Source organism: Nycticebus coucang, chromosome 15 (genome assembly GCF_027406575.1).
Source record: "Nycticebus coucang isolate mNycCou1 chromosome 15, mNycCou1.pri, whole genome shotgun sequence".
NCBI lineage: Eukaryota > Metazoa > Chordata > Mammalia > Primates > Lorisidae > Nycticebus > Nycticebus coucang.
The window spans coordinates 59,873,384-59,892,244 of NC_069794.1; the positions used below are offsets into that span (position 1 = coordinate 59,873,384).

At 41.3% G+C, this 18,861-nt stretch overlaps 1 protein-coding gene across 1 annotated transcript in view; it reads right to left on the reverse strand.

Annotated features, from left to right (window-relative positions):
* VWA8 (von Willebrand factor A domain containing 8) overlaps nt 1-18,504 on the reverse strand; it is a 468,998-nt gene extending 450,494 nt beyond the window's left edge. The window contains exon 1 of the mRNA XM_053563447.1: nt 18,242-18,504. Within this exon, the coding sequence (XP_053419422.1) occupies nt 18,242-18,395 (154 nt within the window). The 5' untranslated portion in view covers nt 18,396-18,504. The remainder of the gene's footprint in view (nt 1-18,241) is intronic.
* Between the last annotated feature and the right edge of the window lie 357 nt (nt 18,505-18,861).

The window sequence follows — 18,861 nt, forward strand, 5'->3', positions numbered from 1 at the left end:
TACCTTTTTGTCAAATTCTTCGTTTTCATAATTAACAAAGGAAGTCTGTACTGTCAAATGAATCACCCAAATCAGACTTTCTGACAAGAATTATTTGCACCTTTCAGTTAAAATGAATATATTAACGTGTATTTTAAGGATTGTTATTAAAAAAACACTAAAAAATTGTAGGATATATTTTTTAAGGTAGATTATGAAAACTAATAAAGCCAAGAGTAAAGCAATCTGCTGGTTTTATTTATTTATTTATTTATTTAGAGACAGAGTCTCACTTTATCGCCCTTGGTAGAGTGCTGTGATGTCACAGCTCACAGCAACCTCCAACTCCTGGCCTTAGGCGATTTTCTTGCCTTAACCTCCTGAGTAGCTGGGACTATAGATGCCCACCACAATGCCCGGCTATTTTTTTGTTTCAGTTTGGCTGGGGCCAGATTTGAACCTGACGCCCTCGGTATATGGGGCTGGTGCCCTACACACTGAGCCACAGGTGCTGCCCTGGTTATATTTATTTACTTAATTTTTTTTTTTTTTTTTGAAACATTTCACTTTGTTGCCCTTGGTATAGTGTCCTGGCGTCACACCTTATAGCAAACTCAAACTTTTTTTTTTTAAGGTAGAAAGATTTTCTTTATTAATGACCCCAACCGTATTTTTTTTTTGAGACAGAGCCTCAAGCTGTCACCCTAGGTAGATTGCTGTGGCATCACAGCTCACAGCAACCTCCGTCTCCTGGGCTCAAGCGATTCCCCTGCCTCTGCCTCATAAGTAGCTGGGACTACAGGTGCCTGCCACAAGGCCCGGCTATTTTTTGGTTGCAGCCGTCATTGTTGTTTGGCGGGGCCAAGCTGGATTCAAGCCCACCAGCTCAGGTGTATGTGGCTGGCGCCTTAGCTGCTTGAGCCATAGGCACCGCGCCCCAACCGTATTTCTTTTTTTGTTTGTTTGTTTGTTTCTTTTTGTTTTCTTGTAGAGACAGAGTCTCACTTTATGGCCCTTGGTAGAGTGCCATGGCATCACACAGCTCACAGCAACCTCCAACTCCTGGGCTTAAGCGATTCTCTTGCCTCAGCCTCCGGAGTAGCTGGGACTACAGGTGCCCGCCACAAGGCCTGGCTATTTTTTGGTTGCAGTTCAGCCGGGGCCGGGTTTGAACCCGCCACCCTCGGTGTATGGGGCCGGCGCCTTACCGACTGAGCCACAGACGCCTCCCCCAACCGTATTTCTTTAGATACAAGAGTTTTGAACTCAAATATTTAGGAGAAAACAAGTTAAGATTGCATTATCCTGCAACTCATTACCAGTAACATATTCCAAAGCAAAACAGCTTGGAAAAGAGGGTAGCAGGGAAGGGGACTGAGGGAGAAGATAAAGAAAAGGGATAAGCTGATAAGTGGAATTTTTTTTTTAATTCTTGGGAACTATGAAGTTCTTGCAAGCACAGGTCATTTCTGCAGATTTTTCCAAATGTGAACAAAATGGAACCAAAATGGAGAATTCCTTGCCTCACCCTCCCAAGTAGATGGGACTACAGGTGCCCTCCACAATGCCTGGCTATTTTTAGAGATGAGGTCTTGCTCTAGCTCAGGCTGGTCTCGAACCTGTGAGCTCAGGTAATCCACCAGTCTCAGCCTCCTATATATACTTAAATTATATTAGTAACATATGATTATATAGTTTTGTTCTTTTTTATACAGTAGAGCCTCTACAATTGACCACCTCCCTACATAGACCACCTCCTTAACTGGTCTAATTTTCATAGATGAGACATACACCATATGTATGTATCTGTACGCAAGGCCTAGGTCCTTATGTTGACCACCTCTGTAGTTAGCCAGTTTGTTACAGTCCCTTAGATGTTCAACTTACAGAGGTGCTACTGTAACTTCTAATAATGCAATATAAATGAAAATAAGTTTCTTTATATAATGAGGACTATGGTAGAATACATGTTGCTATTTTATTAAGTGCAGTAAACTTTGTTGATCAATTTAGGGAATAAATAAAAGCCATATATAAATTTGTTAATTTCTTTAGACTTCATGATCAAACTTTTGATATTCTATATACATATCCACAATATATATATATAGCAAGAGAGAATATCAAAAGTTTGATTTTAGTTTTCAACAAAATCTGTAACATATTGATATTCTTTGAATAACTGTACACTAATTATAATGACAAATGTTTTATTATTTTTATTTATTTATTTATTTATTTATCCCACCTCCGGCATATGGGAACGGCGCCCTACCCCTCTGAGCCATAGGCGTCACCATGACAAATGTTTTAACATTTAGATATTTTTGTTGCATAACAGTATGATAGAAATAAAATTTTCAAGGATGGAAATATATTAAGGCAAAATTGTGGAGCAGGGCGCAGTGACTCACACCTATAATCCTAGCAATGTGGGACACGGAGGCAACTGGATTGCTTGAGTTCAGGAGTTCCAGACCAGCCTGAGCAAGAACAAGGCCCTGCCTCTAAAAATACCTGGCCCTGTCTCTAAAAATAGCTGGACACTGTGGCAGGCGCCTGTAGTCCCAGATACTGGACACTCTGAGACAAGAGAATCGCTTGAGCCCAAGAGTTTGAAGTTGCTGTGAGCTATGACACCAAAGCACTCTACCAAGAGCAACAGAGTGAGACTCTGTCACAAAAAAAAAGATAAAATTGTGAAGAATAATTATAACTGAAATACAAAATCCAGAAGATAAAAGAATAACATTTTCTGACAATTAAAGAAAAGTTTTTAATTTACTTTCAAAACAGAGATAGGAGCAAAGAAATCACTAGAATATCCTGTTTCCACTTAAAAGATAGAAATAGAACTTACAACAATTTTATTTTTATTTATTTATTTATTTATTTATTTATTTTTTATTGTTGGGGATTCATTGAGGGTACAATAAGCCAGGTTACACTGATTGCAATTGTTAGGTAAAGTCCCTCTTGCAATCATGTCTTGCCCCCATAAAGTGTGACACACACCAAGGCTCCACCCACCTCCCTCCTTCCCTCTTTCTGTTTCCCCCCCCATAACCTTAATTGTCATTAATTGTCCTCATATCAAAATTGACTACATAGGATTCATGCTTCTCCATTCTTGTGATGCTTTACTAAGAATAATGTCTTCCACGTCCATCCAGGTTAATACCAAGGATGTAAAGTCTCCATTTTTTTTTAATGGCTGAATAGTATTCCATGGTATACATATACCACAGCTTGTTAATCCATTCCTGGGTTGGTGGGCATTTAGGCTGTTTCCACACTTTGGCGATTGTAAATTGAGCTGCAATAAACAGTCTAGTACAAGTGTCCTTATGATAAAAGGATTTCTTTCCTTCTGGGTAGATGCCCAGTAATGGGATTGCAGGATCAAATGGGAGGTCTAGCTTGAGTGCTTTCAGGTTTCTCCATACTTCCTTCCAGAAAGGTTGTACTACTTTGCAGTCCCACCAGCAGTGTAAAAGTGTTCCCTTCTCTCCACATCCACGCCAGCATCTGTAGTTTTGAGATTTTGTGATGTGGGCCATTCTCACTGGGGTTAGATGATATCTGAGGGTTGTATTGATTTGCATTTCTCTAATATATAGAGATGATGAACATTTTTTCATGTGTTTGTTAGCCATTCGTCTGTCTTCTTTAGAGAAAGTTCTATTCATGTCCCTTGCCCATTGATATAAGGGATTGTTGGCTTTTTTCATGTGGATTAATCTGAGTTCTCTAGAGATCCTAGTTATCAAGCTTTTGTCTGATTGAAAATATGCAAATATCCTTTCCCATTGTGTAGGTTGTCTCTTTGCTTTGGTTATTGTCTCCTTAGCTGTACAGAAGCATTTCAGTTTAATGAAGTCCCATTTGTTTATTTTTGTTGTTGTTGCAATTGCCATGGCAGTCTTCTTCATGAAGTCTTTCCCCAGGCCAATATCTTCCAGTGTTTTTCCTATGCTTTCTTGGAGGATTTTTATTGTTTCATGCCTTAAGTTTAAGTCCTTTATCCATCTTGAATCAATTTTTGTGAGTGGGGAAAGGTGTGGGTCCAGTCTCAGTCTTTTACATGTAGACATCCAGTTCTCCCAACACCATTTATTGAATAGGGAGTCTTTCCCCCAAGGTATGTTCTTCTTTGGTTTATCAAAGATTAGGTGGTTGTAAAATGTTCGTTTCATTTCTTGGTTTTCAATTCGATTCCAAGTGTCTATGTCTCTGTTTTTGTGCCAGTACCATGCTGTCTTGAGCACTATGGCTTTGTAGTACAGACTAAAATCTGGTATGCTGATGCCCCCAGATTTATTTTTGTTACAGAGAACTGCCTTAGCTATACGGGGTTTTTTCTGGTTCCATACAAAACGCAGAATCATTTTTTCCAAATCTTGAAAGTACGATGTTGGTATTTTGGTACGATGTTGGAAGAATAGACATTTTAACAATGTTGATTTTTCCCATCCATGAGCATAGTATGTTCTTCCATTTGTTAATATCCTCTGCTATTTCCTTTCTGAGGATTTCATAGTTTTCTTTATAGAGGTCCTTCACCTCCTTCATTAGGTATATTCCTAGGTATTTCATTTTCTTTGAGACTATGGTGAAGGGAGTTGTGTCCTTAATTAGCTTCTCATCTTGACTGTTATTGGTGTACACAAAGGCTACTGACTTGTGGACATTGATTTTATATCCTGAAACATTACTGTATTTTTTGATGACTTCTAGGAGTCTTGTGGTTGAGTCTTTGGGGTTCTCTAAGTATAAGATCAGGTCGTCAGCAAAGAGGGAGAGTTTGACCTCCTCTGCTCCCAATTTGGATTCCCTTTATTTCCTTGTCTTGCCTAATTGTATTGGCTAGAACTTCCAGCACTACATTGAATAGTAAAGGTGACAGAGGACAACCTTGTCTGGTTCCAGTTCTAAGAGGAAAAGCTTTCAGTTTTACTCCATTCAGTAAAATATTGGCTGTGGCTTTGTCATAGATAGCTTCAATCAGTTTTAGAAATGTGCCACCTATGCCTATACTCTTCAGTGTTCTAATTAGAAAAGGATGCTGGATTTTATCAAATGCTTTCTCTGCATCTATTGAGAGGATCATGTGATCTTTATTTTTGCCTCTGTTAATATGGTGGATAACGTTTATAGACTTGCGTATGTTAAACCAGCCTTGCATCCCTGGGATGAAGCCTACTTGATCATGATGAATGACTTTTTTGATGATAAGCTGTAATCTATTGGCTAGGATTTTGTTGAGAATTTTTGCGTCTATGTTCATGAGTGAGATTGGTCTGAAATTCTCCTTTTTGTTTGGGTCTTTTCCTGGTTTTGGTATCAGAGTGATGTTTGCTTCATAGAATGTGTTGGGGAAGATTCCTTCTTCCTCAGTTTTTTGGAATAATTTCTGCAGTACAGGAATAAGCTCTTCCTTGAAGGTTTGATAGAATTCTGGAGTGAAGCCATCTGGACCAGGGCATTTTTTGGTTGGAAGATTTTTTATTGTTTCTTTGATCTCAGTGCTTGAAATTGGTCTGTTCAGGAGCTCTATTTCTTCCTGTCTGAGTCTAGGGAGAGGGTGTGATTCCAAATATTGATCCATTTCTTTCACATTGTCAAATTTCTGGGCATAGAGTTTCTGGTAGTATTCAGAGATGATCTCTTGTATCTCTGTGGGATCAGTTGTTATTTCCCCTTTATCATTTCTGATTGAGGTTACTAGAGATTTTACTTTTCTACTCCTCGTTAGTCTGGCCAATGGTTTATCTATTTTATTTATTTTTTCAAAAAACCAACTCCTTGTTTCATTAATTTTCTGAATGATTCTTTTGTTTTCAATTTCATTGATCTCTGATTTGATTTTGGATATTTCTTTTCTTCTACTGAGTTTAGGCTTAGATTGTTCTTCTTTTTCCAATTCCATAAGATCTCTTGTGAGATTGTTGATGTGCTCTCTTTCTGTTTTTCGAATGTAGGCATCTAAAGCGATGAATTTTCCTCTCAAAACTGCTTTTGCAGTATCCCACAGGTTTTGGTAGCTTGTGTCTTCATTGTTGTTATGCTCAAGGAAGTTAATGATTTCCTGTTTTATTTCTTCCTTCACCCATCTGTTATTCAACAGAAGATTGTTTAGTTTCCATGCCTTTGGGTGGGGTCGAGCATTTTTGTTAGAATTGAGTTCCACCTTTAATGCCTTATGATCTGAGAAGATACGGGTAAAATTTCAATTCTTTTGATTCTGTTTTGTTTTGTGTCCCAGGATATGATCAATTTTGGAGAATGTTCCATGGGGTGATGAGAAGAATGTATATTCTTTATCTTTGGGATGGAGTGTTCTATATGCATCTATCAAGCATCTAGGGTCTCATTTAAGTCTCTTATATCCTTGTTTAATTTCTGTTTAGAGGATCTGTCCAGCTCTGTAAGAGGAGTGTTAAGGTCCCCTGTTATTATGGTATTATCAGATATCATATTGCTCAGACTGAGTAAGGTCTGTTTCAAGAATCTGGGAGCATTTAAATTGGGTGCATAGATATTTAGAATTGAAACATGTTCTTGTTGTATTTTTCCCTTGACCAATATAAAGTGACCATCTTTGTCTTTTTTGACTTTAGTTGCTTTAAATCCACATGTATCTGAAAATAAGATTGCAACTCCTCTTTTCTTCTGAATTCCATTTGCCTGAAAAATTCTCTTCCAACCCTTGACTTGGAGCTTTAATTTGTCTTTTGAAGCCAGGTGTGTTTCTTGCAGACAGCAAATGGATGGCTTGTGTTTTTTAATCCAGTCAACCAATCTATGTCTCTTCAGTGGGGAATTCAAGCCATTAACATTTATTGAGATAATTGATAAGTGTGGTAGTATTCTATTCGTCTTATTTGGTGAGAGTCCATTGCTTAGTTTTATCTTTTGCATCAGTGTGCAGGTTTGGTTCTGTCCTTTAATTTCTGAGTTCTTACTTTGCTGCTGATCCATTGTGGTGGTCAGTGTGCAGAACAGGTTGAAGTATTTCCTGTAGAGCTGGTCTTATTGTGGCGAATTTCTTCAATGTTTGTATATCCGTAAATGATTTGATTTCTCCGTCAATTTTTAAGCTTAGCTTAGCAGGGTACAGAATTCTGGGCTGAAAATTGTTCTGTTTAAGTAGATTAAAGGTAGATGACCATTGTCTTCTTGCTTGGAAAGTTTCATTAGAGAAGTCTGCGGTCACTCTGATGGATTTGCCCCTGTAGGTCAACTGGCGCTTACTCCTGGCAGCTTGCAGAATCTTTTCTTTTGTCTTGACTTTGGACAGGTTCATCACAATGTGTCTTGGAGAAGCTCGGTTAGAGTTGAGGCGACCTGGGTCCGATAGCCCTCTGAAAGCACTGTGTCAGAATCTTTGGTGATATTTGGGAAATTTTCTTTTATAATATTCTCTAGTATGGCTTCCATTCCTCTGGGGCATTCTTCTTCCCCTTCTGGAATTCCTATAACTCGTATGTTGGAACGCTTCATAAAGTCCCATAATTCTGACAGTAAACGTTCTGCTTTCTCTCTCTTCTTTTCTGCCTCTTTTACTATCTGAGTTATCTCAAGAACTTTGTCTTCTACCTCTGAAATTCTTTCTTCTGCATGGTCTAACCTGTTGCTGATACTTTCTATTGCATCTTTAAGTTCCCTGATTGTTTCATTTCCTTCAGCTCTGCTATATCCTTTTTATATTCTTCACATCGTTCATCTCTGATTTGATTCTGTTTTTGGATTTCCTTTGGTTATTTTCCACTTTATTAGCAGTTTCCTTCATTGTTTCCATCATTTCTTTCATTGTTTTCAACATGTGTATTCTAAATTCCCTTTCTGTCATTCCTAACATTTCTGTATAGGTGGAATCCTCTGCAGTAGCTACCTCATGGTCCCTTGGTGGGGTTGTTCTGGACTGGTTCTTCATGTTGCCTGGAGTTTTCTGTTGATTCTTCCTCATGGGTGATTTCTTTTATCTGTTTCCTTGCCCTAATTTTCCTTTCACTTCCTCTTGCTCTTTAAGTTCTTGTGCCTGTGGACTAAGGGTTACAGGACCAGAAGGGTGAGAAGGTTTAAGAGCAAAAAAGGGATGAAAGAAAGGAGGACCGAGTGATAAGAAAAAAAAAAAAGAAAAATAGAGAAAGGAGAGGGGGTGGGTAAAAGGAATATTGATAAAAAGAAGAGAGGCACAGAAAGAGGGAGACAGAGCAATATAGGTTTACAGTAGGGTACTTTGATACAACCTTAAAAAAAAAACCACTTTCTGGGGGTGCCCAGTTGGGTGGTTCCCTTGAGGTCAGCAGCTCTTTGCTAACCTGATCAGACACAGTACCCCACCTCCACCAAGTAGAGAGGAAAGACAAAAATGCTATAAATCAAACCAAAACAAGCAAACAGAAAACTTTACGGGATAAAATTGGCTGGAAAAACCAAATAATAGAGGTAGAAACACTGACAAAAATGAAGTTCTAATTATGGAAATAGGCAGCAGTGGGAAATTATAATTAAACTAGAAAAATTGAGAAAGAAAAAGGATCTGTATGGAAAAGGTTGAACTTAAAAAACAAAACAACAATCCACAACAACAAAATAAACAAAAAAAACCAATCAAACCAAAAAAAAAAAAACACAACCAAAAACAAAGCGGTATGTATATGTTATTGAATATTGTCTGGGCAACACGTGGTCTTCTGGGGTATGAGATGTTAATCACAGTTCTGATACGACTAGAGGCTGCTAGTTTCTCAAACCCCAGCAGGTAGACACACTAAATCTCTCTTCAGCCCACTTAAAAGCACTTTGAACTTGTTCACTTACTGAGCAGAAGCTTTCTCAGGGAAGTGCTTGTCGCTGGAATCACTGCTGAGGTGGCTATCCACTTACCCTGTGTGTCAAAACTGATCTCCCTCTGCCCCCGAGGGTTAGGGCTGCAAGGCGGCTCAGACCCCACCCTTAGGCTATTTGGTCGCTGGGTTACCCGCTCCCACCCAATTCCAGCTCTGCGACCCTGAGGGCGGAGCTTGCCGGGGCAGATCGCTCACAATGTCTGCCTGTGACCCAGAGCCAAACACTATTAGCTCCGTCTGGCTCAGCGGCTCAGACTGGGGCCCTAGACAAAGGCCAAAGTTCTCCGCACTCCCGCTCAGGCTCTCCCCAAGGCAGTTCAGCTGAGTGCCAAGTCCAAAGACACCAAAACAGTTCACAGGTAAGGCCTTTCTGGTTTGCAGTCTCGCTGCTACTGAACTTACAGTTGCGGGCGGGTTTAGACGGATTGAACACACACAACCACTTGCCGGTTTTCCACTGTTTTAGTCCTCCTCTTGGGGTCCAGAAGTCTCTCGGTGACTCCCTGTGTCCTCTCAGGGGTGATGATAGGCAGATCCCACCAGCCAGAGATGCCTGGAGTCCTATATCCCCAGACTCACGGTGCCCAGATGCAAGGAAGCTGTTACTCGGCTGCCATCTTGCTCCACCTCCTCCAGAACTTACAACAATTTTAAACGGCAATGTTTACAACACTCCTGAAATGTCATCCTTTACAACTATTTACACTTACCATAATAACTTTAAATATCAACTTCAAAATATGCAAAGAGATACTTATTTGAAAATCCTTTTAGCAGATGAATGAAAAAATGAAGACTGCTGTTTAGTCTACAACTTTTATTTTATTCTTGATGCAAGGCCTGTGTTTTCACGTCATTATATCCTCAGTGCCAAATACAGTATCTCAAGCCTACCTGACAGTTAATAAATGTTTGACAGGTTTAATTAAATAAATAAATAAATGATTACAGATTTAATTAAACATTATTTTCTTAATTAAGTACTGTTTTTAAGCTCTAATGATTTTCTGTATCTTCAAGCACATCCCACCTACTCACATGCTCATAAGTCAAGCCATTAGTAACTGATTTTTTTTTGAGACACAGTCTCACTACATTGCCCTTGGTAGAATGCTGTGGCGTCACAGCTCACAGCAACCTCAAACTCTCGGACTTAAGCGACTCTCTTGCCTCAGCCTCCCAAGTAGCTGGGACTACAGGAACCCACCCGGCTATTATTTGGTTGTAGTTGTCATTGTTGTTTGGCAGGCCAGGACTGGGTTCGAACTCCTCAACTTAGGTGTATGTGGCTGGCGCCCTAGCCGCTGAGCTACAGGCGCTGAGCCAGTAACTCATTTATTTAAACAGGTAATTTAAGTGTTCTATAAAGGAGGATGAAAATCTTTACATGAAAATGGGTAATATAATTTGGACATAAGAAGCTAATGTATACCTTTCTTCAAGTAAACTATTTTGGTATTTTGGTTAAGTCCAACCATTTTTTGTTTTTTGAAATAGTTTCACTATGTCACCCTCAGTAGAGTGCAATGTCATCACAGCTCACAGCAACCTCAAACTCTTGGGCTGAAGCGATTCTCTTGCCTCAGCCTCCCAAGTAGCTAGGACTACAGGCACCCGCCATAATACCTGACTATTTTTTTATTATATTTGTCATTGCTATTTAGTTGGCCCAGGCTGCATTCAAACCCACCAGCCCCAGTGTATGTGACTGGCACCCTAACCACTGAGCTCCAGGCACCAAGCCCCAATCATTTTCTTAAAAAAAAAAATTAGTTAATATATATAATCATATAATATATGATACCCTTAATGGAAACTATCAAAATAAGTAGAATAATAAGTTAATTTCAAACGACAAATTGTTATATAATATTCTGCTAAACATTTAATTGCATTAAATAATGGAAAAAAAGCAACCACATACAATTCAAATCAACCTAAATTCCTGTACAGGACACAATTGCCACAGAAATCCTATTACAGATAAATTAAGTTTTATATTTCATTCAAGCACAAAAACTAGAGACTCAAAAATTTAAAACCCTGAAAAGAATCCAAAAGATAAAATCTTCCAAATGAAGCTAAACTTAGACCACACTTAAATTAACAAAGTTTGATATTATCACTTGCAATAAGCCTTATTTAAAGGGATTTCCCAAAGGTTTAGAGGAAAATAATTTCTATATCCAAGTTAGTAATTAATAGTACCTTTTATATAGTACCGTTTATACTATTCATAGGAACTTGATGGCCACCCTGTACAACATGATCTAGTATAAAACCCTTTGGATATTACTTGTTAGGTCATCTTCAGTGAAGAGCTGTTATATTTTATGTACCAAATAATCTTCCTCCTTTTTTTTTGACAACAAAATCTCTCCCTCTGGGCGGTGCCTATAGCTCAGTCAGTAGGGCGCTGGCCCCATATACCGAGGGTGGCGAGTTCAAACCCGGCCCCGGCCAAACTGCAACCAAAAAATAGCCAGGCATTGTGGCGGGCGCCTATAGTCCCAGCTGCTCTGGAGGCTGAGGCAGGAGAATCGCTTAAGCCCAGGGGTTGGAGGTTGCTGTGAGCTGTGTGAGGCCACGGCACTGTACCAAGGGCCATAAAGTGAGACTCTGTCTCTACAAAAAAAAAAAAAATCTCTCCCTCCAATGAAAACCCCATCCTATTTGTTTTGAACCCCACTCTTCTTAACCTCAACCTTACCACTGCGCCAAAACCCCCAGGGGTGAGTATCTTGCACAGGCCTACCTAGAACATTCTACTCTCAGGCCACAACGGTTGTTTCAGAAATAGGTACATGATCTAAGAAGCTTGGCCATAAAGAGTTACCTGCAGGGTTTTTACCAGTCCTGTCAGAAAAAAAACGTTCTCCCTTTGTTTCACACTATGAATGGTAGGACAATGAAAGTCAGAAGCTGTTAGTAAGGCTGTCATTGCTGCTTTAGATCTCCTTCTTCCAGTGGGTTTCTGTTTGTTTGTTTTTGTTTTGTTCTGTTTTTTGAGAGTCTTACTTTGTCGCCTCCATAGAGTGCCATAGTATCATAGCTCATAGCAACTTCAGACTCTTGGGCTCAAGTGATTCTCTTGCCTCAGCCTCCCAACTAGCTGGGACTACAGGCGCTCATCACAACACCCAACTATTTTAGAGAGGTGGGACTGGGGGGCAGAGTCTTGCTCTAGCTCAGCCTGGTCTTGAACTTGTGAGCTCAGGCAATCCACTGGCCTTGGCCTCCCAGAGTGCTGGGATTACAGGTGTGAGCCACTGTGCCTGGCTTCCGTTTTCCTCTGTCGGTTCTTGTCTTGTGTATGGTACTGAACAAAGCTGAATGTTGTACCTCTTTTCTGATTTTGCTACTACAAAAAGCTTAAATTTTTTTTTTTTTTTTTGCAGTTTTGGCCGGGGCTGGGTTTGAACCTGCCACCTCTGGCATATGGGGCCAAGGCCCTACTCCTTTGAGCCACAGGCGCTGCCCCCAAAAGCTTAATTTTAAAAGGTGACTGAGGCAAGGCATGGTGGCTCAGGCCTATAGTCCTACCAGTTTGATAGGCCAAGGTAGGAGAATTACTTGAGGTCAGGAGTTCTATACCAGCCTGGGCAACATAGCAAGATCTCATTCAACAAAAAAATTCAAAAATTAACCAGGCATGGTGGCACAAACCTAAAGTCCTAGCTATTCTGGAGGCTATGGTAGTAGGATCACTTGAATTCAGGAGTTCAAGGTTATTGTGAGCTATTGAACTCCAGCCTATGCAACACGGCAAGACCCTGTCTCTAAAAACAATTTTTAAAAAATGGTTGTTTGGCTCGGCACCTATGGCTCAAGCAGCTAAGGTGCCAGCCACACACACCTGAGCTGGCAGGTTTGAATCCAGCCCGGGCCCACCAAACAACAATGACAGCTGCAACCAAAAAATAGCCGGGCTTTGTGGCCGGTGCCTGTAGTCCCAGCTATTTCAGAGGTGGAGGCAAGAGAATCACTTGAGCCCAGGAGTTGGAGGTTGCTGTGAGCTGTGATGCCACGGCCCTCTACCCAAGGCTGGACAGCTTGAGGCTCTGTCTCAAAAAACAAAAACAAACAACAACAACAAAAAAAACTGGTCTTCATACTGCTGTTTTTTAGACACTGCCACCAAGAACTTCAAAAAAAATTCTAAAGAAGAAAAATTTTTAAAAAACCATACATGGGGCAGCCCCTATGGCTCAAAGGGGTAGGGCGCTGGTCCCATATGCCAGAGGTGGCAGGTTCAAACCCAGCCGTGGCCAAAAAACTGCAAAAAAAAAAAAAAACCATATATGATGTGCTTACAGAAGCAGCTAATGGTTTATAGGCATCCTAAATGGTAGATGGCAAATGTGAATTTCCCGGAGCTTTCTAATCTTTGTTTCTTGTAGTGGGTCTCCAGATTATCATACTTTGTGTTAACAAACTAATGACAAAATCAGACCTCTATAAAATCAGACCATTGTACAGCAAACTATATTCTTTAATAACCATTATACCCTAAACATAGGCTATGAGCAATTGGACTTAAATACTATTGAATTATATTGCCTGAACTATGATTTGTTTGATTTTTGACTGTTTCATTTTACTTGATCTTTAGTTATTACTCTTCTGAGAGTCATCATAATAGTTTTCCTCAAGTCTTAAATGTTTGCATGAAGCCATCCATAAAGATCTCTGGAGATCTCACTTTGACTAAATCAGCAAGAACATAAATATTCAGGCTCGGCTCGGCGCCTCTGGCTCAAGCGGCTAAGGGCCAGCCACATACACCTGAGCTGGCGGGTTCAAATCCAGTCTTGGCCTGCCAAACAACAATGACAGCTACAACCAAAACATAGCCGGGCATTGTGGCAGGCACCTGTAGTCCCAGCTACTTGGGAGGAGGAGGCAGGAGAATCGCTTGAGCCCAGGAGTTGGAGGTTGCTGAGAGCTGTGATGTCACAGCATACTACCCAGGGTGACAACTTGAGGCTCTGTCTCAAAAAAAAAAAAAGAAAAAGAAATATTCAGGCTAGGCACCTGTAGCTCAGCAGCTAGGGCACTATCCACAAACACAAGAGCTAGTGAGTTTGAACCCAGCCCAGGCCTGCCAAACAACAACTACAACCAAAAAATAGCCAGGCGTTGTGGCGTGCGCCTGTAGTCCCAGGTACTTGGGAGGTTGAGGCAAGAGAATCACTTAAGCCCAAGAGTTTAAGGTTGCTGTGAGCTGTGACATCATGGCACTCCACCGAGGGTGACATAGTGAGACTCTGTCTCAATTAAAAAAAAAAAAAAAAAAATTTCAACTGATGTGACTGTGACTTATGAATTCCATCATGAAACCAAGTAAGTCCATTATTATGGTAACAAAGAACATTATCAACACCCAAGGTTTTGGTCAATCTCTCAAAATTAGAAGACTGAAAAAAGGGGGGGCAGTTAAATAAACTAAATTTGGCAGGAGAATGCCTCTATACTTTGAGTCCTTAACAAACCACACGTAGCACCACAAATTAAAAGTATACTTTTGTAACAAATAGTGACATCTCAGCCAACCAGAGCAGCTCAGCTTCAGTCAGTTCCAGACTGCCAACTCATCAAAGTTCAAATAAGGCAAACACTGAGCTATAATCAATGAAGCTATAGCATATTTGGATCCAAAGAACTAACTCATTTGGGTCCATCTGTGAAAATGCTATAATAATCCTCATTGAATACTCTTTATAGAAGTATGCAACCTTGGATGGCACCTGTGGCTCAGTGGGTAGGGCACCGGCCCCATATACTGAGGGTGGCGGGTTCAAACCCGGCCCTGGCCAAACTGCAACAAAAAAAAAAAGAAGAAGAGTGTAACCTTTTTTTTCTGAGACAGAGTCTCAGAGCTGTCACCCTGGGTAGAGCGCTATAGTGTCACAGCTCACAGCAACCTCATACTCTTGGGCTTAAGTGATTCTCTCACCTTGGCCTCCGGAGTAGCTGAGACTACAGGTGCCTGCCACAAAGCCTAGCTATTTTTTTGTGTTGCAGTTGTCGTTGTTGCTTTAGCTGGCCTGGGCCGGATTCGAACCCGTCAGCTTTGGTGTATGTGGCTGGCGTCCTGCTGACTGAGGTACAGGCGCTGCCAGAAGTGCATAACCTTGTTAACCTCTTTGTTCCTAAACCCAAGAGACAATACATACATACTACTTATTGAAGTGCGAAGAGATAGAATTTATAAATTATATGTACTATGATCACTATCTCATTCTAACTGATAGAAAATGATAAAGCAGTGTGTCTTGGGTTAGATAATTTTTTCTTTTTAATGTAAATAACCTCTCTTGTCAGGCTTAATAAAAACCTATCGTGAGAGCCAAAAACATAATTCCAGTCTCTCCTACTCCTTCACGGTGTGAACTTTAACATAGCCAGGTACAAAGTACTGGTATTCAAGTACCAATAGAATATAAAGATAAATAAGACAGACATAAAAACCACATATAACTTGAATCTGTTTATATACTTTGATGCCCTTTTTTCCACCTACAAGGCAGCACTGTCAATGACATGCAGAAAGGAGATGAACAAATGGTCACATGTAAGAGCGCAGCAGAGAGCAGTCTTACCAACATAAACCTTAATCCATAGGGCTAAGTGCTATTTGTGGTTTTACATTTGTCTCCATATGACTATATGACCTCTGATTCAAAATAGGACACTCCAACCTCGATGGCCTTACCTTTATCTCTGAGGGTGGCCAAAAGCTTACCTTATGTTCACCTAGCTTACAGCTATTCTTATTTGAGCCTATAGCTCTGGTAAGGTTGAAGATTCAACTTTAAACTGTCAGTCTTTGCAGCAGCAAAGAAATGAAGTTAACACCATTTACCTCTTGTGGTCTGATACTACCAGAGTCAATGACTGAATCGAAGAAGTGAATATGTTGTCTATAATTTATCTATGACTCTCACATTGGAAGCAAAGCCTGTACTTTAATTTGCTGGACATCACACAAATTTTCAGGACACTCACAACTAACCTACCAATACCTATATGTATAATACATACTTCAAAATTCACACCCACATGTGTTTCTAATGTTTTGACAATCAACATGTATTATATACACACATGAAGAACAATTTCAAGTTCACACAATTAACTCTGCTACATTTGCCCACCCAGATAGTTCTGATAGTCCTGAATCTAAAAGAAACTGGTTTCATTTCTTCAAATGGCAACAAAATTAATTCTCACAAAACTCAAAATGTATACACTAAGAATGGAAGTTAACTTTCATTGAGCATTAATACACACCACAGATTGTATTAACTATTTGAATCCTCACAACTCTTTTGGATATACTCTGCTTATCTTCCTTTTACAGTTAAGAAAACTAGGACACAAAGTTAAGTAACCTGCTGTCAAGTCCCCATAGCCAGACAATGCAGAAGTAGATTCCAACCCAGATTGTTTAACTCCAAAGCCCAAGTTACAGATTAAGCTACATTTCTATCCTTAACCTCTGCAGCAAAAACAGAAAAACACAAAAAATAAAAGACAATGAATAAACACCCTAGAAGTCACAATAATTGAGAAAAGGCAAAATTTGAAATTGCAACTCTGTGAGGAGTGAAAGAATTAAATTAAATGCATGAGTAAACTCAGTTCTTGGCAAGGAAAATGGGGGGAAGAAGGCAAGGGGAACAATGAAACCTACAGTTTCGTAGTGAACACCTCCATTATTCTAAGCAGCAAACTTGACAAAATCTTGCCTAGGATCACTTCACCAATCAAGAGAAGCACCAGCAGGCATCAATTTCTTTCTTTTTTTTTTTTTTTGTAGAGACAGAGTTTCACTTTATTGCCCTCGGTAGAGTGCCGTGGCATCACACAGCTCACAGCAACCTCCAACTCCTGGGCTTAGGCGATTCTCCTGCCTCAGCCTCCCGAGTAACTGGGACTACAGGCGCCCGCCACAACGCCCAGCTATTTTTTTGTTGCAGTTTGGCCGGGGCTAGGTTTGAATCCGCCACCCTCAGCATATGGGGCCGGCGCCCTGCTCACTGAGCCACAGGCGCTGCCGGCATCAATTTCTTAACCAACACAAATACTCTAATTTCAACATACAACAAAAAGAATTTCTAAAACCAGCTCAGGTAAAGCCAAAAACACCAAGCTTAGAAATCAAAGCATGTGAGGCCCAAGGCAGTGGCTCACACCTATAATGCCAGCGCTCTGTGAGGCCCAAGGCAGGTGGATTGCCTGAGCTCATCCAGACCTGCCAGGGCAAGAGCGAGACCTCGCCTCTAATAAAAAAGCAGGGTGCGTTGTGGTGGGTGCCTGTAGTCCCAGCTACTCCCTCGCAAGAGGATCCCTTGTGCCCAAGAATTTGATGTTGCTCTGAGCTATGACACCATGAGTGTCAAAATGACACTCTACCAAGGGTGACAAAATGAGATCCTGTCTATTGGTCCACTAATAAACATTTGTAGAATATCTTTCACAAATACAGTAACATTCTGCAGAATGTCTTTATTTTTATAAAGTAACAAGAGCCTTCAACTTTAAGACAGTCTTCAAATTTCTTTTTATGTTAAGTAAAAATCTATTCAAAGGTCTTTTTAAGATTTTTATAGTCTTGCAAAGATCTGAAATGTAATTTCTCTAGTTTTTCTATTTTATTAAAGTTTGAAAAGGTTTAACTGCAAGCTTTGGAAGAGAAACATTTTTTTTAAGTTTTAATTTTCCACCAAATGAAAATAAATGTTGAGTTCTCCTTAAAAAAAAAAAAAAATGAGATCCTGTCTCAGAAGAAAAAAAGAATCAGAGCCTGTGGTTTTAGTGTAGTCACTAGTTAACTGTGACATCTCCACCAAGTCACTTTTCCCTTCTGGGTCTCAATAACCTCAGCTGCAGAGTTAAGGGTTTTAACTAAATGAAGGTGTAAGTGTGAACTCTAACACAATGTGAAACTGAAAAAGGAAAACTCTTGTAAAACTTGGAAAGGTTCGTGCATACATTTAAAACACCGTGAAGTACAGGTTCTCTGACCAGAATGTACATTTCTCAGCCACCATAAGCCCTGGCTGGAAGACACAGACCAGCTTCCAAACCCTTGGGGCGCTAAAAGCAAGGTCAAGGGCTGCTGTATTAACCTCTGCGTGTACTATAATTCAAGTCAGAATTCTGGGAGTAAAAGCACCAGCAGGGGAAGAAGACATTAATTACTATTCCAGGTCATCAGAAACATCAGACCTCTCGGGTGACAGGATGAGGCCCAGAGAGTGCAAGCGCCTTGCCCCCTGTTACACAGCACGTAGCGGCGAGATCAGGACTAGAACCTCGATCTCGCGGCTCCCAGCGCAGCGAACGCTCCTTCCGTGTACAGCGGAGCAGTGGGGGGCGGCGGCGGGGGCGCCCCGGGTTACCTGCGTCTGCCCCTGCCCCGGCGTGCAGCAGTCTAAGCTCCGGCCGCTGCCTGTCGCCGCCCGGCACCACCTGCCGCAGGAGCAGCCTCACTCTCCGGGAGGCCGCGCCGCGGTGGCCACCGGGTGCCCTGAGGAGAAGGAGCCGGGACTGCATGGGCCCTGGGGCGCTGCCGGGACGGCGAGAGGGTCGGCTCGAGCTGCGTCCCGGCCGGGCAGCGTGAGGCGACCGGGAGAAGGAGACAGGAAGCAGCACCGAGCCGGGTCCGCCGGAAACTCCTTCCCCGGTCCGGCAGGCTCCGATGCCTCGGTCCGGCCCACGCTGGGGAGGTCACGCTGGGAGGTCACGTGCGGAGGACAGAAAAAGGTCAGGCGAGCCGGCGCGCAGCCGTTTTGACTCACGCAGAACCTAAGCACCCCGAACGAGAAAGTCGCCTGCGTAGGAGCGGCCGAGGATGGATGAATTCCTCAACCGGATGCCTTACACACTGCGCTCTCCTCTGTGACAACAGTTTAGAATTAATCTTTATGGCCTGACCTCAAGACAATGCTGGTCACTAACCGGGTTTTTGGACATTCGAAACGTGGCCCTTGCCCCACAAGGAAAGGACCTCTACTCCATG